Below are 27,516 nucleotides of genomic sequence, written 5' to 3' on the forward strand. Positions count from 1 at the left end.
TGTGAAGGGGCACAATGATATGATGAAGGGGCACAGTGTGATTGTGAAGTGGCACATGTGATTGTGAAGGGGCACAATGTCATTATGAAGGAGCACATGTGATTGTGAAGGGGCACAATGATATGATGAAGGGGCACAGTGTGATTGTGAAGTGGCACATGTGATTGTGAAGGGGCACAATGTCATTATGAAGGAGCACATGTGATTGTGAAGGGGCACAATGATATGATGAAGTGGCACATGTGATTGTGAAGGGGCACAATGTCATTATGAAGGAGCACATGTGATTGTGAAGGGGCACAATGATATGATGAAGGGGCACAGTGTGATTGTGAAGTGGCACATGTGATTGTGAAGAGGCACAATGTCATTATGAAGGAGCACATATGAATGTGAAGGGGCACAATGTCATTATGAAGGAGCACATGTGATTGTGAAGGGGCACAATGATATGATGAAGGGACACAGTGTGATTGTGAAGGGGCACAATGTCATTATGAAGGAGCACATGTGATTGTGAAGGGGCACAATGATACGATGAAGGGGCACAGTGTGATTGTGAAGTGGCACATGTGATTGTGAAGGGGCACAATGTCATTATTAAGGAGCACATGTGATTGTGAAGGGGCACAATGTCATTATGAAGGAGCACATGTGATTGTGAAGGGGCACAATGTCATTATGAAGGAGCACATGTGATTGTGAAGGGGCACAATGATATGATGAAGGTGCGCAGAGTGATGATGAAGGGCATTGACCAGAAGCACCAGACTACACATGCTCGGTAGAGACCCCGCAATGCTCTGTTCCTCGCCTGTGTGCACTTCTCCACTTTATTTCTTAATTTACACAGCAGTTGATCAGACATTAATTACACTGAAAAAAATTACATTATATTGATAATCATCTGTAAGTGGAAAAAGCGATTTATTCTATTTGGTCACAATGTACAAGTTATGCATGACTAAAAGAATTGATAGAAAAACCACAGGTAAGATACACAGCTACTGAAATTCTCTATGAAGTGTTTTTAATTTGGGATGGGCAAGAATAAAACTGGTTGAGAGCAAACTCTAGGCCAGGGTGTGGTGCCAGGCTCTCACTAGGTCCAGGGTGTGGTGCCAGGCTCTCAGAAGGTCCAGGGTCCGGCCCTAGAACCAAACTTGGCACAGTCATAGTCACTCCTACCGCCCACATTCATAAGTAACACTAATAAAAGAGAGAAATTCTGTTTTTGTTTAATTATACTGGTGTCAAAGTCTTGCAACATTTATTTGGAGAGTAACGCTGGTCATTGTGCTTGAGATTCTGGGCTCAGGGTCTATCAACAGCTTTACATCTATGACACGGATGTCTTATTTACAGCTGGTAAGTAGTTTTAAAGTGAAATAACTATATAGAAAGCTGCAATTCCCTGTGCTAGTTATCATATATATCCCCCTGCTGCAAAATACCTTCTTCTGATTTCATAGTGAACCCAAAATTGCAGAAAAAAGGGTTCCCAGAGACCGAAACCCCCAAAACAGGTAAGGGGTGGAGGATTCATTTTTACAAATATATTTAAAGAGTTGGCAATGGTTTTTAATCCTGTATGGGACTTACCCATGAGCTAACCACTAAAATGTGTTTATAGTATAGATATATTAGAACAGTGCCAGATAATATAGCCATATTTTCATCATACATTCACATCTGGTGGATAAATGGATCCACCGTGTTAGCAGCGTAGCAGTGTCCCGTTCATTGCCAAGCCATTGCCAGATAATGAGGCCGGCAGTCGCTCACGGGTCTCGTGCAGTAAATATCCTCACGGAGAACTGATGGACTTCATTTGAAGGGCTAGCCTCATTGCATCTAGACTTTATCTGTCAGTGCAACCTAGACACCTCAACCAGCAGGCACCAAAATCATCCTGTACAGTTTTTAATAAGGAAGATGGACACACATAAGAGGCTCTAATTGCCAGCACCAATTAATTTCCTATTAAGACAGTTTGTCAGTACAAAATGTTGCTAATAAAGTTTAACGTTTTTAGTAAGTCTTGGTTCGCACCTTCTGAGACCTTAGCAGTCTGGGCGACACCCAACCCCCCGGTGGTTACACAAGATGTGTTGTCCAATCATGAAGGCCAAAAGAATTTTGAACCTGATTGGGACTCCACCAGGATGCCTGGATAAGCCATGGCAGCTGTTGGATGAACTTCAATCGGCACAATGCATGAAACTTGGTCAAATGCAAAATTCTTCAGGCTAGCCTAGCGATCTCCGAACTGTGTAGGTTCCGGGCTCGGAACTCCCAAAGTTCTACAAGATAAGAACGGGGGCTTTCAGTAAAAATCATTGAGTTTGGAGATCTCACCTCATAAAATCTCCTGGGATATGTCTTCTCTAAATTGTTAGGTGATGGTCCCTCTATCTAATCCCTGTCTTATCCATGACTTTCAGCTTGCAGCAAATAACTGCTATTCACTAGTTATAGGTCAGGTGGACGATAGTGAGAGAAACAAGGTTTCAAACCAATGAAAATAACTATTACTGACCATTTTATAAAAATAAATAAATAATGACAACCAGCAATTTTGCCGGCACATTATTACATAATACCGTCCGTTCTTAAAAGTTACATTTGAAGGAACTAGACTCCCAAATCTTGGCTGAGTGCAAAACAACATGTCATATTTTTTTTTGCAGACCACATTTTATCAAAATTTACTCAGGGATGCATTTGTTATGGAAACCCAAAAATATAACTTAACATATATATGTTTTATAATTATTATTAAAGTGAGTGCTAAACCAATTGTTCCAGGTAATGGGTGCAAGGTGGGCTGAAATTTTGATGCATGTCACAGACAAAAATAAACGTGACGACTGTGCATGATTTTTAAAAAAAGGGCATTTTTTAAAAATGTTTTTCTTTCATGAGACTAGATTGTTTCTGTCTTAACAGCATCGGACAACAATATTAACCACACATTCAATTTCACATCCAAAACTCATTTCTAGTGGTAAATAAATTAGTACATCCTATGTTATTAAATAATTTGATCAAGTATATAAATGTATACAAAAAACTTCCTTGTCTTTTTCACAAGTCTTTCTCTTCCAGTTTCTCTTTGATTCTTTTCCGCAGATAAATCGCCGTGCCCGCTGTGCAGATGAAGAGCAGGAAGAACGAGAGACAAGATGCTTGGGTCATTGCCGGACTGTACCGTGCCGTGAAATGTTCATGTCTGGTTCTGTAGTCCTGGAGCACAGCCTCCAGCTGGGAGAGAGTACACAAGCCTAGAAACACATGGAAGATTTGATGACCGTGGCCAATGATATCACACCCGCCTGGGAAAAATTTCTCTGGGACTGGGCAAGAGAAAAAGTAGGCACCGATGACAAAGAAGACGATTTGTAGACAATGGAACCAAAGAGCTCTGTCTAAGCAGTCGTCCGTATTACAAGCTATAATCCGGTGAACCACTGGGCTGATGTCCAACATGTACGCTAAGCCAGATGGGACGACCTGGCAGATTTTCCTCATGACTGGATATGGTCGGCTGTAGCGATATTTGGCATAGCAGCAACCTATACAGGACATCCAACCTAGAAAAGCAGCTCCTGGCAAGAAGAAAGGCCAGGCCTTGTCATACCAAGCTTGGTTGGAACTGTAGTAGTAGTGGGCCAAGGAACTCCCATACTGGTAAATGCTAACTCCAACATAGTCCATGAAGTAGAAGGTGTAATGAGCCAACTCAGATTTGGACTGCAGCAGGTGTGCGAGGATGCTACATGTGAGATAAGTCAACGAGGCTATTACATATAGAACTAAAGGCATGGATAAAATTTCCCAGGAGAAGCCCTCAGTCTCCACAAAGGATTTGAACCTCAACAGAACAGCCAAGGCCACCAGGAGGTGTGTCCAAACATTAACAGATTCATTGTGTTTCTGAAAGAGGCTTAGAAAATAATATTTCCAGTCTTGGTCTACTGGTCTATATCCTGTCTGAATGTAAGGCTCTCTGAAGAGGTTAGGAACATCCGAGTCCTTGACTGTAGAAGGCATCTTCAATAGGCGACGTTCTACGAGCTTGGGGAAGTGGCGCAACTGTTGGGCACTAATGGATAACGTGCTGATACATTCCAAAATTGCTGTAGTCATTGTAGAAGGAAGGTCATAAAAAAATCTGACTTTGACCTACAGTGGAGAAAAAAAAGACATAAGTCAGACCAGACAATACATGACTGTATACACCTAAGAATCAAGAAGCCTCCATTCCACATCTCTGTGCAATAATCCTATTTGGAAAACTGGAACGTGCGTGAACCATCAAACAAATGACTAACAAAGGCAAATGTTAGATAATAAAAGTAATCTTCTAATTTAATAATTTTGATTTGTTTGAAGGTGTTGGTGAACATGAAACTTTGTGGCTTACCGCTAGATGCATATATAGAACCACAAAGAACTGACAAATTGCGATGGTGATAGTATTTTCACTAGTTACTTATTAGCATCAGCTCTAGAAAAATAAAGATGTTTATTTTGTGATGATTCTGTAGGATATCTAATGACTAATTGTTATTTTCTGTTGAATTCATGTATGACCATGTGAATATTTTATGTAACCTCTCAAAGTGTGCTTTGCTGACTGACCTAGGTGACCTGTGCAATTAACAAAGAGTCTTTTGAAACTAGCCAGATAGATAAGGATCTCGGGGGAGCTGGAAGACCAAAGTTGTAAACCATCTAGCCACTCAAAGCAGCTCAGAGGTGAGAGATTCTCTGAGGTGCCCAAACATATATCTTAGTGATAGATAATTTACTTCGGAAAGCCCTTTGTCATTTTGATCATCCATCTAATTTAGGTGGAAATAAAATTCCTAAGGTGGGGGGTGAAGAGCCAAAAAGAAATGGTTTAAAAATCCCTTGTATCAGTAGTACAGTGTACATTTTCATGAGGGAGTCTATCAAGACTGAAATATCCCATTTTCCTCAATTGTGTTCCCTCACACTTCAAGTATTAACTAGTAAGTAGTAACTCTGATTTTATATTCTATTTTATTTTCTGAAACTTATTTGTGTAAAATATTGTATGTCTTGTTATTAATTTTTGTAAATAAGCCTTGGAAACATTTTTCAGATTAAATAAATTTAATCTAGTGTGTTCTATGTGACTTACAAAGCCCAGGGAGGCTCATGCTACATGTGTATGTGATTTTAGTGTTAAACATTAATAAGTGGTTCTGGTGAATGTAAGGACACCATAGTAAATCCTTTGTGGTGGCAGAAAAGGTGTATTCATTGCTAAGTGACTAAGGTGACGCCAGTCACGGCCAGCTGTTCAGATTGCTGTATCTGGGACAGACTGCGGTGTTCATGACAGTTTGGTCCAGTGTATTTCAGTTTTTGTTTTTATCTCAAGTGTACCTGTTGCTGGCACATAGTGAAAGTGGCCATTCTGTGTCCTGTACCAATAATCATGCTATTATTTGTCTAGAAAGCAGTCACACCGATGAAGCATGAGGCTGATCGTTCACCAAATTACACCCAGTCATACAAAAAAATTGGCTTATACCTCAATACTGTCACTAGAACTTAGTCACCTGATAGTCTGCAGTTTCATGAATAATATTGGATCTGCCTACAATATGGCCACAGGTAGAATAAAGGAAAATATCTTTTATTTTGCATTCTGGAATATCTCCTGGGACTCCCGACATTTTAGAGAGCCAGGGGCAAAAGCAGGATTTGTAGAGGGGGGTTTCCAACCACGCCGCCAGTGGGCGTGACCAGCATGCATGGGGGCGTGGCTATAATATTAGACAGTGCTTGGCTGCTCTCCAACTCTTCCTATCCCCATAATATACATGGGCAATGCTGCGTGCACTACTGTTAGGTGCACGCAGCTCTCCCCTTTCAAGCAGAGCCGTGTGAAGCGGGGGCAGGGTCCAGCCACCTCAATTATACAGTGCATTGCAGGGAGTTTCCAGGCACTAGGAAACCCCCCTCGGTTTGCCTGTAAGAGCTGACACCGCACTGTCTCAGTTTTCCAGGAAACTTTAGACAGTTTCAGTATTCTTTGGGAATTGCGGTCTGGTCAAAAAGGAACCCTGTACGGACTTCAGCTATCTTGTTGAGTGAAACCATCTAATAAGGCTGGGTACACACTACAGAAAACTTCTTCTGATGCGATATCGTTAACGATTTTACCAACGACTGAAAGTCCCGATCAGCATGCCGGTTCATGTGTACACACTATACACGTTTTACACGATTTACCGTCAGATCTGTGCTCTTCATCTGTCATAACTATCGGCTGAAAAGATGGTGACTCTGCACATTCCATAGAGATCTATGGACACTGCCGGTGCTAAGTACATACACACTGCAGGATTGGCACAACATAGTTCCATCGTATATAGAGATTTTTAGTCCGTTTATAAAATAAAATCAAATGACACGATGAGCTTTGGAACGATAAAACATGAACGTTGGAGTTTACACTAATGCGATATCGGAGCTAACGGTTGTTTATTGTGTAATCGGCCCGATATTCAGGTCAAAAACATGTAGTGTGTACCCAGCCTTAGATGATTTTACCTTCAATGTTTACAACGAAGTAAGTGGGTCACTGGTTAGTAATAACGGTAAATGTACAAGAGGAAGGGCCATACAACATACTGGACTACTCTCCCAGAATGTTGAGGAGACTCCAGAATTTTGGAGACTCTCCCCGGGTTCTTCTAAAGTGGGCGGTGCATTGATGATGAGATTCGATGCACCCACATAATCATGGTCCCATCCCCAAAGTGTGATGTCGCGGAACACGCCATTGTGCAGCAGGGTCATTGTCACGAACACGCTCCCAGCTGCCGTGACTTTGGGGTGTTTGCTGTATGAGGTCACACACGATTTCAGCCCGCAGTCTCTCTCACCTATCACACAGGTTCTTGACCTACGGAATCGTCTCCAAACACAGCGCTCTCACACCCCCAGACACTTCAAGGTTCAACCACCACCTATTGGGTACGGGCAATAGGACCCCAATATACTGTCCCACACTGGCACACAGGCTTTTAGTTCCACAAACTAGCAAGACCCACACCAGCACACACAGGGTTACCTCTTCACACCTCCAGACTGTTACACAAATGTACATACAAGCACACACAGCTTGTTAATCAAATGTAACCACAAATCACACACTGGCATTCCAACGGTTAACCTGGTAGAGCAATCTCTTCTAAACCGGCTATGGATTCTTTAGAGTATCAAGGACGCAACTTATTAAATTATAGATTTAATATACAAAAGGTACAGGGCATACAGATAACAAAAATAATGAATAACAATTAATAAATTTGACATAACAAGCAAAAACAGTTTAAAATAAAAATGATTACATTCAGATTTGCACTTACATGAATTGCATGCTGGCCAAGGGGATTTGGCTAAGAAGATGGACAGCTTATCAATGTAACTTGATTTCCCACAAAGTCTCACAGTTTTTCCCCTCAGAACACAAATTTTTAAGCAAACTGAAATGGGACGGCATTCACAGGTGCAGTGTGAATGCTAACGTGGGGGGCGGAAATGTCCCCTGGGTGTTACCTCAGGTTTGGTCAAACTATTCCTAAGTTTTGACCTGTTGGTAATTCTTCACAGATATATCTCAGAGAATAATAATAATAAAATAACACCCCTCTCAATAAACCGGTCATAATCTCCCGCACGTTTAAATACCAAATATGATGATATTACAACAATATCCAATCTCATCCTGGAATACATGTGACTATGGTTGTTCCCGATGTAGTTGGTATCTATGTTTTAAGACCCTTGTGTGGTTTTTGCCCCTCAGTACGGAGTGCCATCCAGATTTCCCCAAAATATGAACTATGACAACATTTTCCTTTGAAGGTCATATTTCTATATACCTGCATAAAGACCATGCAGATTGTTATACCAGAGTCTCCAAGATTTGCACCTAGGCATATGGCTCTCCAATTTACACCCAGGAGTTAGTTTGTGTTTACCCTACCTATTGAAAGGGAGTCAATTAGCTAGTGAAATACATGATCAAATACAATGGATGTCTGTGATCTGCATATCTTAAACTGGTCTCTGCACAAAGGGTTTGCCTAACTCAATTACCTGCTCCTGGGCACATTTGGTCACACATTTATCTGAGTTGAAGATCAGGTTAATTTAGGTATTCATGCAAAGATTTATTTGGGTCCTGACATTCAATTATCTATTTCAGCATATCAGATTTATGCTCTCATCTTGGCAGTCATGATGACACAAATTGCATCGTCAAGCCCCCTCTCTCCCCCCAGCATTAGTCCCTTGGACTTATTCTCCGTTATCTCCCAAACGGTGGGGGGGGGGGGGGGGGGGGGGGGGGGGGCGGGAGACCAAAAGGTATTCAAGTATACTATACAATAAACATTAAAGTTGAGCTATGTTCCAAGCTTTAAATCTGTCATTTCTCTATAAAACCCTTTAGGTATTTAAAACATCAAAGAACACTGTGTAGCAATAACTAAGTGATAATAACAGAAAAGAGATTTGTAGCTACACTTTCTGTCTTTTCCCCTGGGTAATATTGGCACGAGCCAACACTGGTTTTACTAGAACGCTGGTTAATTTGTCTCTTCCCTCTTGTAATAACAGATAGGAGAAAAAAGTGAAGAGAGAGAGAGAGAGGAAGCTTAAGAACAGATGATTAGATATAATCCTGGAGAGATTGGAAGCGAGAGCTGGAAATTGCTCTGATACAAAGGCATTCATGACCCCCAGGTGACTACGATAATCAATAATAATATGTCAAAATGGATTTGGTAATAAAAAGAAATAAAAAGCAATATATTTAGCAAAATATACTAAAGTTTCAGGGGGACGTGTACAAGCCAATAAATTAAAATAATCAGATGCTGCAAACCTCCTTTGAAAGTCGACTTCTTTAAAAAAAGACGACTTCTTTAAAGCTTCATCCCTCATGGTAATCATGAACTTTTAGAACATAGACTTTACTTATGTTATATAAGCTTAAATAAGCCATGACCACTTTTCAAGATCACTTAAAAACTTAAAATCAAAGTGATAATATTTTTAGAAAACCAGTCTTCCCCTCCAAGAAGTGAATCCAAACAAATTACTGGTCGAACAGGTGTATCCAGATATTCTGTCCAGTCGACATGCCTATGTCATACTTACCTACTTTCTTCAGCTCCCTTCCGGGAGCCAGCCAGTGGAGGGGGGCGTGAAGGGGCGGGGTGGCCGAAATCGCGTCATTTCGGCCCCGCCTTCTGTGACGTCATGACGCAAATTGCGTCATTTGACAGCGGGGGCGGGGCCAAACGCCGCGATTCACCGGGAATCGCGGCGTTTGGGATCTAATTCTGCCCACTTCACTAGGAAGTGGGGCACTTCCTAGTGAAGTGGGCAGAATTCGGGAGATTGCCACACTCGCCCGGGAGTCCGGGAGACTCTCACAAAATGCGGGAGTCTCCCGGACATTCCGGGAGAGTTGGCAAGTATGGCCTATGTCCCAGTGACAAGCCACTTCTTGCACAATACTAGCCTTACCAATATAAACAAACTGGAATGCCCTCCAGCTTTTTGGTGTATGGGATTGTAAATTTGTCATAAAAAAATTGTGGATTACACAGTTTAGAAAGAACGTCATCAATCTATACAACAAAATTTCCCACTGATGTATGTCTAGAAGGGACTTAATAACAGTCACACGGCTCAAAGATACCGTTCATAGGCGTTATATTCAGAGACGGATTTAGACCACATGGGGCCCTAGGCAAGATACTGGTTTGGGACCCCCTCCCTGAAAAAATCCATAGCACTATAGTTTTTTAGCATAACATATACCCCTATTCAGGGGCTGGCTGGAAGACTTTAGCCCGGGGGTGCAAGCACATAGCACTGGCCCATAAGTAGCGGCCAATTTTTAAAGGTTGGTCTCACCGCTAGCCCTGGGAGGGCCCTCTGGGGACCGCTGGGCCCTAGGCAATTGCCTAGGTTTACTAATGGTAAATCCGGCCCTGGTTATATTGATTAATGTCGACCAAAGCTATTTTCTTATATTCCTATAAAATTAGTGTTAGATTATTCAAAACTATTTCTTGGAAATTCCAATGTACTGTGCAAATGAACAGAAAGACATCTCTCTTTCTGCCATGGTTATTTTGTAATTCAGACATTGCATCCATATCACCATCTTCTCACACAGACTGAGCTCAGCATAATCCGCTATCATTAATTAGCAGCAGACATTATTACAGAGGGTTGTACGATAGGAGACGTTGGTGACTTTCATGTCAGTCTATGATTTTGATAACTGACTGAAGACACTTCACAGGGAGCACAGAATTCCATTGCATATTGTACATAATCTGCAGAAGATTTTTTCCCCATATAGTAATTAGTAATTCAGCCAAAGCTTATTGTTAAAAATCAGGGGCACTTTTATGAATTCTGATACTTGGGTCAAAAAGATGGTGTAACTCAGAACAACCAATCGCCTTCTATCTGTCATTTCTTACCGCTGGCAGTTTGTATCACCGGGGACCAAAACATCACTTCATTGCCCTGGATAAAAGTTTATGGTAAGTTGCAGTGATAGAAGCGGAGATAGAAAACTAGCCCTATCGCGGCTTAATCCTAAATAGGCCCCTAAGTATGCCAATGAGTTGTCCTCCGCAGTGAATTAGTGACATTAGGAGTTAGATTACTAAACTGCGGGTTTGAAAAAGTGGAGATGTTGCCTATAGCAACCAATCAGATTCTAGTTAACATTTATTTAGTACATTGTACAAAATGACAGCTAGAATCTGATTGGTTGCTATAGGCAACATCTCCACTTTTTCAAACCCGCAGTTTAGTAAATATACCTCTAGGTCTTAATTATACTGCACAGATCCCCTAAACCCAGTCTTTTTTATATACAATACTTCCCTAATGTGCCGCTGTAAGAGGTTTTCTACCTTTACCAAACAAATCGCTTATCCCCTCCCTTCCAATAACAGCATTAGAGATCTGACAATTGAAAGTCTTAGGCTGGGTACATACTACAGGTTTTTCACCCAATTATCGGGCCAATCATAGGCTAAACAACTGTTTGGCCTGATTACACATCTCAGTGGTACCTAGACACAGGGCTGTCTTTCCGACTGGGGACGATGGGTAGGTGCCCTGGGGCCCATGGGGAAAGGGGGCCCAGCTCCCAAGGCAATGTGAAAAAAAAATCCCAGTAAAAACAAAAAACAAAAAAAAAAACGTAGCTTTTGCAGTCCCCTGACCGTTAAGGTCAGGTGACAATATGGCTCCCTCCTGGGTTCCCTCTTCAGTGCTGTGCTCGCAGTGAATGTCGGGTGTGATGTCACGCCCGACATTCACTGCGAGCCAGGGCAGGACTGGGACTAAAAATCAGCCCTGGCATTTAAAGCACACAGGCCCATGTGTTGTGGGCTCCATGCACTATATGGTTGCACACTGATGCTGGGGTAGTGTGCGTTGCTGGTGCAGTACAACATGATGTAGTATGAGTGTGTGTGTGAGGGGGGTATTTATTTCTCCAAATGACCCTCAACATTACATTATTAGCACCCATATTACATCAATAAATGCCATGACATTATATCATTAGTACCCAAATTACAGTAATAAATAACCCCCCACACACACTCATACTACATCGATACCCACCAACATCACAGCAACCAGCATCACCCCCACATTACAGCAATCAGCATCACCCCCACATTACAGCAATCAGCATCACCCCCACATTACAGCAACCAGCATCACCCCCACATTACAGCAACCAGCATCACCCCCCTTCCCCACATCACAGCAACCAGCATCATCCCCACATTACAGCAATCAGCATCACCCCCACATTACAGCAATCAGCATCACCCCCACATTACAGCAACCGACATCAACCGCCCCTACACACACACATTACAGCAACCAGCATCACCCCCACATTCCAGCAACCAGCATCACCCCACATTCCAACAACCAGCATCACCCCCCACATTACAGCAACTGACATCATCCTCACATTACAGCAATACCCTATCATACTTATTAGCAATACTAAGCCCCAAACACACTACAACATTGCCCCCACCACGCCACCCCATACTGCAGCAATACCACCAATTATACAGGCGCCATTGTAGGAAACCAATGTTTTGCTTTTTTCAAATCTCCCACAAAATAGCAACAACAGTAATGGCAGAATTTTCATGACTCATTCCACATGAAATAAAACTCTAACAAAAAAATCAGAAAAAACATAACTATTGAATGATCATTTGAACCCACGCGGCTGCATTAAAAGTATTTCCAACTACAGAAAAATGTCAGAGAAAAATATTTTTGTATACTACTGTAACTGGTTATGCGTCCTTTCTATTCATTTTAAATAACACAGTATATTAATTAAGGGGGATAGAGGAGGTGGGTGAGAGATAATTGGATGTGATCCATCAGTTTGAATAGATAGGAAACATTTAGATTATTTACCTGGAGACATCTACCCCCTTGACTCACAGGCAGGGCTGAAAAGAGGAATTTTGGGACCCAGTACAGCAACTTCTTTGGGCCCTGTCTTATTCAACAATGAGAGACTTGCCTTTGGCAGAAGTTCATATTATGCCACACCGTAGTGCCCCCAGGTCATATTATGCCACATAATATTACCCTCAATTCATATTTAGCCATGCAGTAGTGCCACAAATCATATACCATACAGTATTTATGCCACAATAGTGCCCCCAAATAACATTATGCCATACAGTAGTGCCCCCAAATAACATTATGCCATACAGTATTGCCCAGACAAAAAACTCATTTACAAATAAAAAATGGTACAGCATATCAGATACTAAAGTGTGAGTCCCAGGAGCAGCTTTATACACCATTTACAATGCAAACAAAATAGATATATTGACACAATCACAGATAAAATTTATGACAAGCAGTGTTTTTTCCTCTTAATTAAAAGTCTCTGTACAGATAAATATGCAAGAAAATTACAGCGCAATAATGAGCAATGCATAGTGTTTTAAACATCATTGGATACACAGTAGTGCCCCCAGTTCAACAAAGGATGGTTAAAAACACATTGCACATGAGAAAATATATGAACTTACCTGATTATGGCATCCTGTGTTCTGTATTCCTACTGGGCACGCTGGGCAATGAGGGATCTGCAGCTGTCAGCTCACACAGCCAGTCGGGAGCAGGGACAGAGGGAAGTGGTTAAAGTGGTAATTTAGAAGTGGGGGTATGGAAAATATAAGTGAATGGAGTATGAAGGCTTGATTTTTTATTTTCTTTTATCTTCTTTATTTTCTTTTTCTTGTCCCCTCTGTGCATTCCCATTCTTCATTACTACTTGTGTTTTATGATGGCTGCTTGCCTGACATTCCCATTCTTAAGATGTGTCTCCCTTTACACTTTCTTTTACCTATGCCCCTGCACCATCTTCTCCTTTGTCCCTCTCACTTTACTCCCTGCACCACCTTCCCCGCTGGCTATCACCCCTCTTCCTGCACCCCCTTTACCTCTGGCTCTCTCACCCTCTTCCAGCACCCCCTTCCTCCATGGTTCTCACCCTCTTCCTTCCCCCTTGCTCTCACCCTCTTCCAGCACCCCCTTCCTCCATGGTTCTCACCCTCTACCTTCCCCCCTGGCTCTCACCCTCTTCCAGTACCCCTTCCTCCATGGTTCTCACCCTCTTCCTTCATGGTTCTCACCCTCTTCCAGCACCAGCTCCCCCTGGCTCTCCCACACTGGTGAAAACCCTGCCCCCCTCCTCCCCCCACCCCGAGAGAATCGCGGCACCCTCCGTGCGAAAGTCCGCATATCCCTACGAAAGTCACGGCACCCCCACGAATCCCGTGCGAAATTCGCGCACCCCCCTCCCGCGAAAATCGCGGCATCCCCCCCCCCCTTCCTAGTCAGAAAAAAAAATAAAAACTGTAAAAACTGTGTCCACATTGCAGGGCGACAGTGCACAAGATAAGGGGGGAGGGAGCAGAGGAGCCCTCGTCCGTCGCACAGCAGAGGTGCAGGAATCCAAGAAGTGTTGGCCGGCCATCTAGCCATCGGCCCTTCTGGCATTTGCCAGAAGTGCCAGATGGCCAGTCCGGCCCTGCTGCGAGCACAGCACGGAGGAGTGCAGGAAGTAAGAAAAGAAGGGGATCGGACTTAGGCCATTGAAAGGTACGTTAAGTGGCCACTAATATATATATATATATATATATATATATATATATATATTTTTTTTTTGGACCTGCCCCCATGACGTAATGACGCAAACGCTGCATTTGCCAAACGCCACGAATCACCAGGAATCGCGGCATTTGGGATTTAATTCTGCCCTCTTCACTAGGAAGTGGGCAGATGCAGGAGATTTCCACACTCTCCCGGGAGTCCGTGAGACTCTCACAAAATGCAGGGAGTCTCCCGGACATTCCAGGAGAGTTGGCAAGTATGACCTAGACATAGGCAAATCAAGGGGGGGGGGGTTCCATAGTGCCTGGAAAGCCCACTCCAAGCCTGGGGCACTGTATAATTGAGGTGGCTCGGACCCTGCCCCCGCTTCACACGGCTCTGCTTGAAAAGGGAGAGCTGCGTGCACCTAACAGCAGTGCACACAGCATTGCCCATGTATATTATGGGGATAGGAAGAGTTGGAGAGCAGCCAAGCACTGTCTAATATTATAGCCACGCCCCCATGCATGCTGGTCACGCCTACTGGTGGCGTGGTGTGGAACCCCCCCACTACAAATCCTGCGTTTGTCCCTACTAGACATCACATGACATAATGCATCTCAGCGGTGAGTAGCAGCGACTTTGCTGTGACAGGCCAATAACTTGCAGAACCATTACTTGCACACAGAGACCACAAGCAACACATTAATTTTTTATGAGATGCTTGATCCTCCAGCATTAAGAAACCACAGCATACACCAAGAAGAAAACAGATCTGCTAAATGTCAATCCATCAAATTCTCTGTCTCCAATCTGATATTCATAGTATGGTGTCATATAACAGAGTTAGATAACCCATACATCTCCAGCTGTTGTAGAACTACAAGTCCCAGTATTCCCTGTCACCCACTTTTAAGGTTAAATAGTACATTGTATATCTTATATAACAGAGATAGGCGACCTGCATCTATCTATCTATCTATCTATCTATCGCCAATGTAGAACTACAAGTCCCAGTATACCTATTCTGAGTGGAGCTGTGTTTTCTACATGTCATATCAATGTCCTCCTGTTTTCTTACCCCTCTTGGTCTCTCTGCTCCTCGTCTTTCCTTAGCCAAAATCAACCTTGTTATGAACCAGCTAAACAAGTGCATTATTTTGTTACACCTCCATCCTTACCCCTCCTATTCTTATCGCTACCTGTGCTGTTACTAGGCAGGTCTTGTGTTGTGGGCGTCTTAAACAATGAATGACACATTATGTAAACCTGTCACCTCACCGCACACTTCCAGGTCAACTTGTCCCAACTTGCAGATCCCTATATTTAACCTACACGTCCTTGGTTGCCAACACCAGACCATTGTCAGAGCTGTCTGACTCACCTGGTTGGACAAGGTTTTTATATAGTTTCTAGGAACTCACAGTATGTCAAAGTGCATACGCCTAGTGGGGGACAGTTTCATCCACACAACCCTTATGACATGATCACTGGACTGGTTTATAATGTATTTTAAAATACACTTTCATTACATTTTACCTTACAAAGCCCATAAAAATCACAAAAGATCATGAGAATTATATCCCAGGTACAGAAATAAAATCATATCTCACAATTACGCCACTTTCTCACCACATGCCACCTGTGATATTGTCCCCTTTGGTCTCGGAAAATCGGGACTGTCCTGGGAAAAGCGGATTGTTGGGAGGTATGTGAGAGGAGTTGTACTGTGTAGTTGGTCTGTAGAGACATTTCCAGGAATTAATTTTTAATATTTGGGACTTGGGAAATAGGAATAGTTGGCTAACATCTATGGTCACCCTGCTCAGAAAGCGAATTTTGGTATCCAATATAAAAATGATACAGAACTTCAGTCGGTAAATGAACTGTTTTGCAGATTGGACACTGATATCATCATCATCTATTTATACAGCGCCACTAATTACGTAGCGCTGTACAGAGAACTAACTCACATCAGTCCCTGCCCCATTGGAGCTTACAATCTAAATCCCCTAACATACACACAGACTAGGGGTCAATTTGATAGCAGCCAATTAACCTATCAATATGTTTTTTTTTAAGTGTGGGAGGAAACCAGAGCACCCGAGGAAACCCACGCAAACACGGGGGAAACATACAAACTCCACATGAATAAGGCCATGGTCGGGAATCAAACTCATGACCTCAGTGCTGTGAGGCAGAAGTGCTAACCACTGAGCCACTGCGTTATCCCATTCATAAAATTTTAGTTTGCAGGAAAGTTTTGTCCATGTGTCACCTGCACCTTGATCCAAACAGGGGACAAGGTAATGATACCATTAGGGTGAGACGCAACAAGGCACAGGATTTGTTTTATATTTACAAGTTTGTAGATTTTCACTGCAGTAGGTCAGAAGTATTTTTCTCCATCCCCTTTTTTCAGTCGCTTGTTAGCAATTCATAATCTGTAAATTCATTCATGAATCTATCCAGATTCCCCAGCAATTCCCTAGATAATTTCCGGACTCCTGGGGGATCAGTCACAGTGCATGGGATGTAAAGACGACAATCATCCCGAATGAAGAACTGTCACATGTCTATAGTGTTATAAAAGGAGTTTACAACAGGAAACGTCTGTGAATGCGGCTACTTCTGAGCTGTGACTATAAGGGACTATTCTTATCTTCATCTTCACTACTGTTCTGTGCACACTTCATAAATCTCATCATTGCCTGTTTGCCTAGTTATTATTTTGACATTAAACAGTGCAGTGACTCACAATGTATTGGATCCAATAAATCTGTGCATTCAGTTCCTTCATAAATCCCAACCCATTGTTCCTGTACTTTGCATAACTCATCCATGTGTTCAACTACCCAAGCAAAGGATTATTTTACTTTCAACAGTGTTGTTAGGGGTTTTTCTTTGCATCTTCCTATTTGGAACTATAGGTCCCACAAGACCCCTGGAAGCCAAGGCATGCTGGCGCCTGTAGTACTACAAGCATCAGTATGCTCTGCAGCCATAGCTATGGTATGCTGGAACTTGTAGTTCTACAAGCGACAGCATACCCGAGCAGTTTATGGCTGCCAGGACTTGCTGGGAACAGTGGTGTCCCATATCAAAATGCTATTTTTGGACTTTTAAACATCGCTTCCTCAACCACCACTGCCTAGGGAAATTTGGATGAGCCCCAGTGCCGGGGGGAAGGGGGGTGTGATTGATTCACTCTCCCCTTCCTTCCCCTGCATTAGTGGCAACTAGCCCAGGATACGGGCGCTGCTGCTTAGATCACTTCCGGCATGCTAATTTTAATTTATTTGTTTATTTCATTCATTATTTTACACTGCAAAGGTCCGTGATGACCACCATCATCAACATCAGCAGTGTGGATGGATCTTTCCCCCAGCGTTTTGAACACCTGCAACAGGTTCGCCTCCTGATAGGCATATCCGCGGCTGCGTTCACCTCTTATTATAAAGTAATTACGTGACCACAGGGCCGGATTAAGGGAATGGAGGCCCCTGGGCCCCCCGTGATCCAAGCCGCCCCCCGGTGAGGCCCCCCCTTGTGAGCCGAGCCGCCCCCAGCCCCCAAGGCACTTACGCTCCTTAGTGAGGAGATCTCGTGAGAGTGAGACTCACGAGATCTCCTCAGTAAGGAGACTACAGCGCGCCGGGGACGGACTGCAGTGAAAGTGCTCAGCAGCATTGATCGGGCCGGGGGCGCCCCCGACCGATCAATAATACTGCTGATCACTTTCAAGGGCCCCCAGGATGCCCGAGGCCCCTGGGCTGAAGACCAGTTAGACCTCGGGTTAATCAGACCCTGCGTGACCACACCCTTAATGTACGCTCCCTGCACTTGCAGGCTCCTTCTCTCCCCCATTTCGCCTCTCCAGCCGTTAGAAGTAAGCGAGGGATACGCAAAAATCTAAATACGGACGTACACGTATCTCTGGTGCGCATACGCAGTACGAAAATGTGTGTTTTATACAAGAAAGAACTTGCGTCCAACACTGAATGAGGCGCTGAGTGAGCACTTTAGGGTTTATGGTACCTCAGAACTTTTTACGCTTTCCCTCAGGGAGATCCCGGAGGGGAGGTGAAATGTGAGGATGGAAGGAGGAGTTACAAATCGAGTGACAAATTTGACCCTTCCTCCATGACTGAATTTTGCAAAAGCGGAATTTTGCCGTGGGGGCGGGGCCAAAATGCAGCGATTCATGGCAAATTAAGAATTAAGTCATGAAGCTCCCAAGTGAGCTCAATGCTGGAGAATTGCCTGCTCTTCCCAGGTAGGTCAGCACAGTGGCTTAGTGGTTAGCACTTTTGCCTCACAGCACTGGGGTCATGAGTTCAATTCCTGTCCATGACCTTATCTGTGTGGCGTTTGTATGTTCTCCCTGTGTTTGTGTGGATTTCCTCCGGGTGCTCCTGTTTACTCCCACACTCCAAAAACATACTGTTAGATTAATTGGCTGATATCAAAATTGACCATAGTCTATGTCTCTGTCTGTGTGTATGTGAATATGTTAGGGAATTTAGACTGTAAGCCCCAATGGGGCAGGGACTGATGTGAATGAGTTCTCTGTACAGCGCTGCGGAATCAGTGGCACTATATAAATAAATGGTGATGATGATGATGATGATAGGTCTTCCGGAATTTCCCTGGACATTTCAGGAGAGTAGACAAGTGTGAGTCAGTTACATAGGGCCAGATTTATCAATGGGCATAAGTCCTTTTTTCACTGGAGATAGCAATTGTTTTCCATTCCGCCCTATACACTAATCTGTTACCACCAGAGCCTATTTAACAAATATTTGCGTTTTTACTTGCAACTCCGTGGGGTAAATGTATCAAGCTGAGAGTTTTCTGGCGGGTTTGAAAAACCAATCAGATTCATTATCATTTATTTAGTACATTCTACAAAATGACAGCTAGAATATGATTGGTTGCTATAGGCAACATCTCCACTTTTCAAACCCGCAGGAAAACTCTCAGCTTGATACATTTACCCTCATGTTCTATTTTCACCATCTATCTCAGAATGCCGAAAAACAGATTAAAATAATTTTAAAAAAAAATACTTTATTCTTTGAATAAAGCATTTTTTTAAAGGTTTTTAAATATTTTTCAATAAATTTTATCTTTTTGAAACTTTGTTTTATTTCCCCCCCCCCCACTTTTAGTGACACTGAAAACACACAGAGACCGACCGGGTGAAGGGGAAAGTGGCGATATAAAATCTGTATCGCGTCCACGGTCCTGTTGATAAGTTGTCCTTTTAGTTTTGCTCTGCTCCCAATAATCTAAACACAGCTGCCTCCCTGATTGCGGTACAAGTGTGTGTTTATGTAACAAATTCTAAGAAACATTAACCAACTCCATTACAAATTGCCCATGAAATCACTCCCCAGGTTCCTTACATACTGCTTGTCATGAGTTAGATATATATTAATGTATACAGATGTTTTCATGTGTGTGAGTAGCTACAAGTGGGAGGACACAGTGGAGATACAAACTGGAATGAACAGATGATTTTACGTAACTAACCGAGGTTGGGTGTGACCGGTACATTCTTGGAAAGAGTTTAGAATAACCCAGAAGAGGAAGTCAGCTAGCAGGATAGACAGCCAAACATTCTGGACAGTTCAGTAGAACTATTCAACTTCATTTGAAAGTTTTGTATAGTAAACATGCTGGAGACATTCTGTGTCAACTCTTGGTCAATTTAAGCAAGCGTTTCAACGTGTATTATGATATATGGACAGTGATCTATTGGGACATAACACGTAGCCGTTAAGGATCATTGTACAGCGCTACGGAATACGCCTCCGCTATATAAATAAACGTTAACGATGACGATTTACAATCTTAAAAGGTTCAATGCAAACTTTTTTTGTGACATTAAGCAACTAGTTTTGCAGAAATCATCCGGTTATACACATCATCATCATCATCATCATTTATTTATATAGCACCACAAATTCCGCAGCGCTGTACAGAGAACTCACTCACATCAGTCCCTGCCCCATTGGAGCTTACAGTCTAAATTCCCTAACACACACACACACACACAGACTAGGGTCAATTTGTCAAGTATGTTTTTTGGAGTAGAATTGTGGGCCAAGATTATTTATTTAGTAACATTTATATATTCCCAAGATGTTACGCATCGCCTTACAGAGAATGTTTCATCCTTTCCTTCTGTTCCCTGACCCATTGGAGCTTAAGTCTAAGTAGCTGATTTATCAATGGGTGAAAAGTCTCATTGCTGGAGAAAAGTGGTTTTTTTGCCAGAAATAACTTTTTCTTCCACTTCACTCTATGTAGAGGTTACCGATGGCGGGATTATTAATCAAGTATGGTGTTAACTTGCCATACTTGCCAACATAAGCAAGTTGTTCCCCGGGAGGTCCAGGGAGCAGGTGGGTGTGTGGGGGCGGGGCTCGAAGAATTGCGTCATTTGCTCCCAAAACGGGTATCACTATTTTGGACCAATAAAAACATTGGTTTTCACAGAGCTGGGCGGGATCCGGGAGAATTGCCTGCTCTCCGGAGGACTCCCAGAAATTTGGGAGTCTCCCGGACATTACGGGAGAGCAGGCAACTATGGCGTTAAAAGAAACAGACAATGGTAAAAAAATAATTCATTGCTTTCAGTAGGGATCTTTTGAAACAAATGAGGCGGTATACCTGTGCCCTGGAAAATAGATAGTTTTCTGTGGGGTAGCAGTCAATGTAATATGACTTATCTATTATATTTACCGCTAGATTTTTATGTATTCAAGTTTTAAAAAAATATAATAGAGCTAAAAAAAAAAATGTTAAATTGAGTTGATGCGCGTTTTTGGCCAACAAACAATAAAAGTTTTCTCCACAATCAGTGCAAGTTTGATAAATAGGCACCAAAAGTCTCTAACACATAAAAGCAGTAACCTACCATTATGGTTTTGAACTATGGGAGGAAATTATCAGTACTCAGAGGAAAATCATGCCAACATAGTTTGAGCACACAAACTCAGTGCAAGATGGTGGCATCTAGTATTTCTACAGACAGTGAACCAGTATTTTTAAGAACACAGCGTATTCATTTGATAGTATCCAGTATAATCATCATATCTACCAACATATCTATTTTTGCAGCATGACCTCATAATAAGAGATACTCACTGACACCCGTGAACTGGTTTTGGATTTGGATTAGCTTTGTGTCTTGGTTTTGGCAAAACCCCCCTTGTGTGTTTTGGTTTTGTAATTTTTAGAAAAAATCCTAAAATATGCTAAAATCACATAATTTTGCTCCTTTTTTGTTCCTATATTATTATTAACCTCAATTACACTAATTTCAAGTCATTTGCAGTCAATTTTGACCACCTCACAGAACACAATATTATGTTCATACACTTTCGGACAAAGTCTGCAGCGACCTGGCTGGATGATAAGCGACAGAGCAATGACACAAACACACGGCAGTTCCTAGCACATCTAGGACACATTGGCACACAGCAGTGGCAGAAAAGAAAAATGGGGGTTCACCCTCCCTCCCACACACCGTTATGTTCGATCTTAAAAAGGAATTCAAAACTTGTGAGATTTGACGACGTCACAATGATGTTTTGCCTCGTTTTCAATTCTGAGGGCGCGCGACAGTACCGAGCTGGCTCGGCTCGGTACTCGGAATCCCTAAGTTCTCGAGGAACTGAGCCTCAGCATCTCTACTCATAATATAGGGGTATGACTTGCGCAGATAAGATTGTGGCCTAAAATGTTCAACTATTTTACTTGAGAGGCATTAATTTGGTCACTATGAAGTACTGCCTCTGAGTTTTCTTGATGGTGATGGCAAAGCATAGCTCATACTTGCCAACTCTCCCGGAATGTCCGGGAGACTCCCGCATTTTGCGAGAGTCTCCCGGACTCCCGGGAGAGTATGGCAATCTCCCTGATCTGCCCACTTCCTAGTGAAGTGGGCAGAATTCAGTTCAAACGGCGTTTGGCCCCACCCCCACTGTAAAATGACGCGATTTGCGTCATTACGTCACGGGGGTGGGGCTAAAATGACGCGATTTCCGAAGCCCCACCCCCTACACCCCCACCTCCCTCATGCAGCTCCCGGAAGAGAATTATTAAATGTTGGCAAGTATGGCATAGCTTGAAGGTAAACTGCAGACACTTGAACTCAAAGTTGAAGCATTAGCTGAGCATTAGTTATATATGCGTAGTAGGAAGATACTCTCCCTGTAAGTATGGTGGCCTCTAAGGCATGGGGTTTCAAGCCTTACATTCTTCATAGCAGAGTTTTGTGGCATTGAGGTTCTGCAACAATGCCACAAAAGTTGAGTTGGCGTCGCTGGAGGGTTGAGAGACTTGAAGACTCTCCATGGGGTAGTTAACTGAGACTTCACCATTCGTTGCACTGTCCATGGACTTGTATGCCCTCTCCTCGCCGGTGAAATAGCATAGCAGGTACTCATTGATAGCCATGGCAGTTTTATTCTTTGGTGTTAAAAACTTTCAATATTTAATAGACCTGTTTACTACTAATTATTTGGGAGTCTCCCTATTAGAATGATAGGTGTTAAACTATATTTTCATATGTGTTGCACATATGTGACTAATGTTCATTTTAACATTATTTTCCTATAACATTTAGGTTACAATGCGCTTACCTTAGACTGTGAGATGTTCTATCAGTAGATACCGTCCCAGCAATAAGCAATGTCTTGGTGCATATGTATGTATGTGACTAATATACAGCTGGTAAGTGACTGTTCTATACCAGGCAGTGACTTTTATACCAGAGCTGAGTGACATCACAAAGCTGGTTATGATGTAAGTCAGTCACATGATCTTGGTCAGCTGTATTTCAACACTGACTGTAAGGACCCACTTGCTTCCTTACAGGGAAACAATGAATGCTCCATAGACTAATCCTAGGCTTCAATGTAGGTGTTTCGGATCTTTACTGACGATTGGGGCCTAAAAGCTACCACCGTGCCAAATTGTCAACTTTTTAGGTTTTCCTGGAAGTGGGTTGAACATTTTTTGGCTATACATACATCCACTTCGTTTTATATATATTAAAATATTGTCAATGATGGTTCAGTTTCAAAATGGCTTCATAGTGTGCAAGGGACAGGCAATCCAAATACAACCAAAGTAATAAGTCTTTAATATTAATTAAGCTCACATTTATGGAGAGAATACACAGTGACGTCAGTGACCTCATCCTAGTGCTCCTGTGTCATATAACACAGCCGCACTGTTCTCCTATAACCTTGATCCTCATCTGACAATAACATTAAACATGTCACCTTCAGGCTATAATGACAATTCCATTATGAATTATTAGTGCCCCTTTCAGGGGCAAACGCAGGATTTGTACAGGGGGTTTTCCACACCACGCCGCCAGTGGGCGTGACCAGCATGCATGGGGACGTAGCTATAATTTTAGACAGTGCTTGGCTTTTCTCCAACTCTTCCTATCCCCATAATATACATGGGCAATGCTGCATGCACTACTGTTAGGTCCCTTTTCAAGCAGAGCCGTGTGAAGTCGGGTCCAGCCACCTCAATTATACAGTGCCCCAGGCTTGGTGGGGGGTTCCAGGCAGTAGGAACCCCCCTCGGTTTGCTTATGGCATTGTTGCCTCCATAAAGCAGATGAGATAACACAGCTGAGTAGTGTTTTCCTATTGAAATTAATAGAGTTGGTCTAGATGGTGTCACACAAGCAGATTTCCTGCTCTGACAGCTTTTAAACAGCTATGGCCGGTTTAAGCAGTGACTACCACCAATAATTCTTTGAAAACAACCAGCAGGACATGAAGCTTTTCTGATTGTCCTTTGTAGAGCTGAAAGGGAGTAGACCAGGGGTGTCCAACCTTTTAGCTTCCCTGGGCCACATTGGAAGACGACGAGTTGGTTTGGGCCGCACATAAGATACACTAACAATAACGATAGCTGATCATCCAAAAAACCATAGAAAACATAGTTAACATATATATATGAGAAAAAAAAGTGATATATATACATATATATATATATATCACTTTTTTTTCAAATCCCCCTATACTTACCTTTCAATCGCCCTGTTCAAAAAATCCTCTCTAGTTATTATACTATAATCACTTTTTGTATTGTTTCGATGCAATATCAATAAAGTGCATTTAAGCCAGGCATTGTATATCAGGGTGCCCTGACCAGGCCTGCGGTACCTGACATATACACCACTGTGACCCCAAATTGTCACCTGTTTTGATAATTACACCACTATGTTAGTTAAGGGATAACAACTTATAATGGTTCAAAGAGAATAATATATAATGCCCCATTAATAATACAAGTAGAAGTATGTAGCAGGGAGATAAGGTCCATGATGCTCCAGGACCAGGTGACTTTTATTCACTGGTCAGCGTCCCTTGAAATAATAATAAAAATCCCCCTTAACTTACCTTTTAATCGGCTTCTTCTCCTGTCCTCTTCTCTTCTTTTCTCCAATTCTGTGCTGCTGATTGTTCTTCTCGCGCGGGTGTCTCCTCTGTACTGCGCTCCGCAATGGATGTTGTGCGTGATGACATCACGCCCGACATTCAATCCGAGCACCGCACGGAGGAGGAGACAAGGGAGGGAGCCGGAGTACCAGCTGACGTGACCGCGTGACCGCAAGGTAAGTTTTTGGGGTTTTTTGCAGGATTTTTTTTTTACATTAACAGCGCTGCCCCCTTGCCACAACCAAAACTCCTTCTGGGCCACATTTACAGGCGTGCTGGGCCGCATGCGGCCCGCGGGCCGTGGGTTGGACAACCCTGGAGTAGACCAAATGACTTGGAAGAAACAGTAGTTTTCTAAAGCAAAGTGTTCAGTAGAAGTGTATGCGTTCCTTCTGAAACTGTCATACTGCTCGTCCGAAAATGTTTAGATAAAATGTAGAGCTTTTTAGGCGGAATTTTTACTGCTAAACGGAAAGAAAAGCTCTGCAATGTTGAAGGTTGGCAACGGACTGAACAAGTGGGCAGTTATCAGGTGTGGTGTGTTTATAATACAGCAGAGCATTAGATAAGACAGTGAAGGCGTGTACAGGCAAACCTGTTATATCTCTCTTTATTTTATGGACATATTTTATACACTGCTCATTTGTCATAAAACTGACAAGCTGGGTTGGGGACCAGTTTTCCTTCTCGCCCCAAGCGCTAAAATAATAAACTGTGGCTCTGTATTCGGCCAATAATAGCACAGACTGGCAGATGTCAATCACCAGCCAACCAATATTCCTGACACCCCTAACCCCAATCTCAATATGATCGCCAGTTAATTTAAAAGCAATTTTGTCTGAGGCAATCAAATTGCCAGCCTGATTGTCTGCATGTCTGGTTATATTAAAAGTTCCTCGAGATATCTACTGTATGAGAGTCAAAGTTAAATGAGAAAGCAAAGCTGAAATAAGTGTAACACCCCCCTAGTGGCGTTTTAGTTAAACCTTTACCTCAGTGAATACAGGAGGGGTCACCTAGAGGGTAAGCTAGAAGTTTCTGAAAAGTTACATAAACTGGTAACCATGGTGATAACCCAGCCCAGCCTGGAGACTGAGTGAGAGGATGGAGGGGCTGTCATTAAGGGGGGATAGGAACTGAGAGGGAGAGAGAGAGAAGACACAGGAGAGGAGAGATGGTAGCTGGGGACCTGGGGTGGAAGCTCCCAGGCTCCCCCAGCATTGCCTGGCTGTCTGAGCATGGTGACTGCACCAGGGCAAGGAATGTGTGCCCTGGATGAGGGGGAGAACTCCATGTCACTATAGAGAACCCAAGAGAGAGGGGACACTTTGCATGGAAGAGGCCCTGGAGTGAGGGCTGCTACAAGAGGCATGGTAGCTGTAGTGTCAGATCCTGAGGCTGAGAGTACACAGAGTGACGTGTCAGAGCACCGGAGACATCATCCCCGCAGAGGAGGGATGAGCTGCAGTTGAGAGGTACACAGAGTGTGTCAGAGCTGCATGGAGGAGAAGCTGCCTGCCTATTAGCATCCATGTGAGTGCCCCTGCAGAAAGGGTGATCTGCAGTGACTATGGAGTGCAAGAGACATGTAAATTATGTTATTAAACATCTGGATAACATTAAGAACTGTGCAGGAGGAGTGATAAGATATTTGCAACCATGTTCGTATTGCTCATTAAGAACTGTGCTGGAGGAGTGAGGAGCTGTATATATTTTTCTTTATTGCTGCAACCAATATGATTATCGTGCTGGAGGAAGAGGAGTGTAAATAAAGAGTGGAGTTTGTTATAGAGATGGTCTGGCGCCCAAATTATTGTGACTTTTACACTGCATTACAAAGTGACATTACCTGTGTCCCACTAACTACAGAGAAACACCTGCATGTGCAGGGACCCCCTTATCATTTACACCCATGCCCATCAGCTAGCCAGGGCTTGAGAAGAGGTGCACTGTGTACCCATTGCACACCACACTACACACAGTGACAGGGGGTTACATAAGGAACCCGTGACATTGAAATCTAATTATTTAACGCAATCTCTGAACTTTTTGAGTCATTTGGCTACAGATGTAAATGGCCCAATTGCACAGATCTTATTGTTCATATGGAGGACAAAATAACTAGATTGCAATGTTAATTTGTTGCAAATGCTCCTCAAATAAAAGTCAGAGGCCGACCCTGTTTGCCAATCTGTTGTGTCAATACCAATCCAATTGGATTGTGATCTGGCAGGAAGAGCCACACACAGTGTAATGTTTGGGCAATTAAACTAAAGATGACAAAACTGGCTATCTCCCCATCAAGCCAAGTTAAAGCTAGCCACAAATGCTGATTTTGTTACTTGCTCCGAATGCCAGACAACTGGACCACTGTCCAATTGCCCTTTCAGCATTTAGGTTGAGCAACTAGGATCAATTTGGCTTATATTGATGTTTGGAAGATAACACAGTTCCATAGCGACAATCTTCCAACTACATTTTCCCCAATATTTTACTATTGTGTTTACTATCCGCACAATGTTTGTTTGTATGTTTTCTTCACATATTTGAGATATACCGAAAAAAGAATATACATCGTATGGATTGATACGTTTCCCCATATAAGGTGAAAACTTATATATACCGATTGAGTGTTAAAGAAAGCGCCCAATGTATGTGACTATTGTTTTGTAAATATCCCAATATTTTAATTGATTCAGATTTGATCATGCTTTTTTGTTACTCTACACTGAGTGATCTCTGGCCTGATTTCACTAAGAGTCATCTATGGACTTAGAAAATTAAATGCCGTTCGCACAAG

General features: G+C 42.8%; 1 protein-coding gene across 4 annotated transcripts in view; it reads right to left on the reverse strand.

Moving 5' to 3' along the window:
* Nucleotides 1-908: 908 nt before the first annotated feature.
* Nucleotides 909-27,516, reverse strand: part of PAQR8 (progestin and adipoQ receptor family member 8) — a 63,246-nt gene continuing 36,638 nt past the window's right edge. The window contains exons 1-2 of one of the 4 annotated variants that reach the window (XM_075201227.1): nucleotides 22,893-22,917; nucleotides 909-4,185 (exon numbers count right to left, since the gene is read on the reverse strand). In XM_075201227.1, the coding sequence (XP_075057328.1) occupies nucleotides 3,088-4,149 (1,062 nt within the window). In that variant the 5' untranslated portion in view covers nucleotides 4,150-4,185; nucleotides 22,893-22,917 and the 3' untranslated portion in view covers nucleotides 909-3,087. Of the gene's footprint in view, nucleotides 4,186-13,172; nucleotides 13,523-15,319; nucleotides 15,355-22,892; nucleotides 22,918-27,516 lie in introns of those variants that run through there. The other 3 variants (XM_075201225.1, XM_075201226.1, XM_075201224.1) reach the window with 3 other exon arrangements.

The sequence above is a fragment of the Mixophyes fleayi genome, chromosome 3 (assembly GCF_038048845.1).
Source record: "Mixophyes fleayi isolate aMixFle1 chromosome 3, aMixFle1.hap1, whole genome shotgun sequence".
Taxonomy (NCBI): Eukaryota; Metazoa; Chordata; class Amphibia; order Anura; family Limnodynastidae; genus Mixophyes; species Mixophyes fleayi.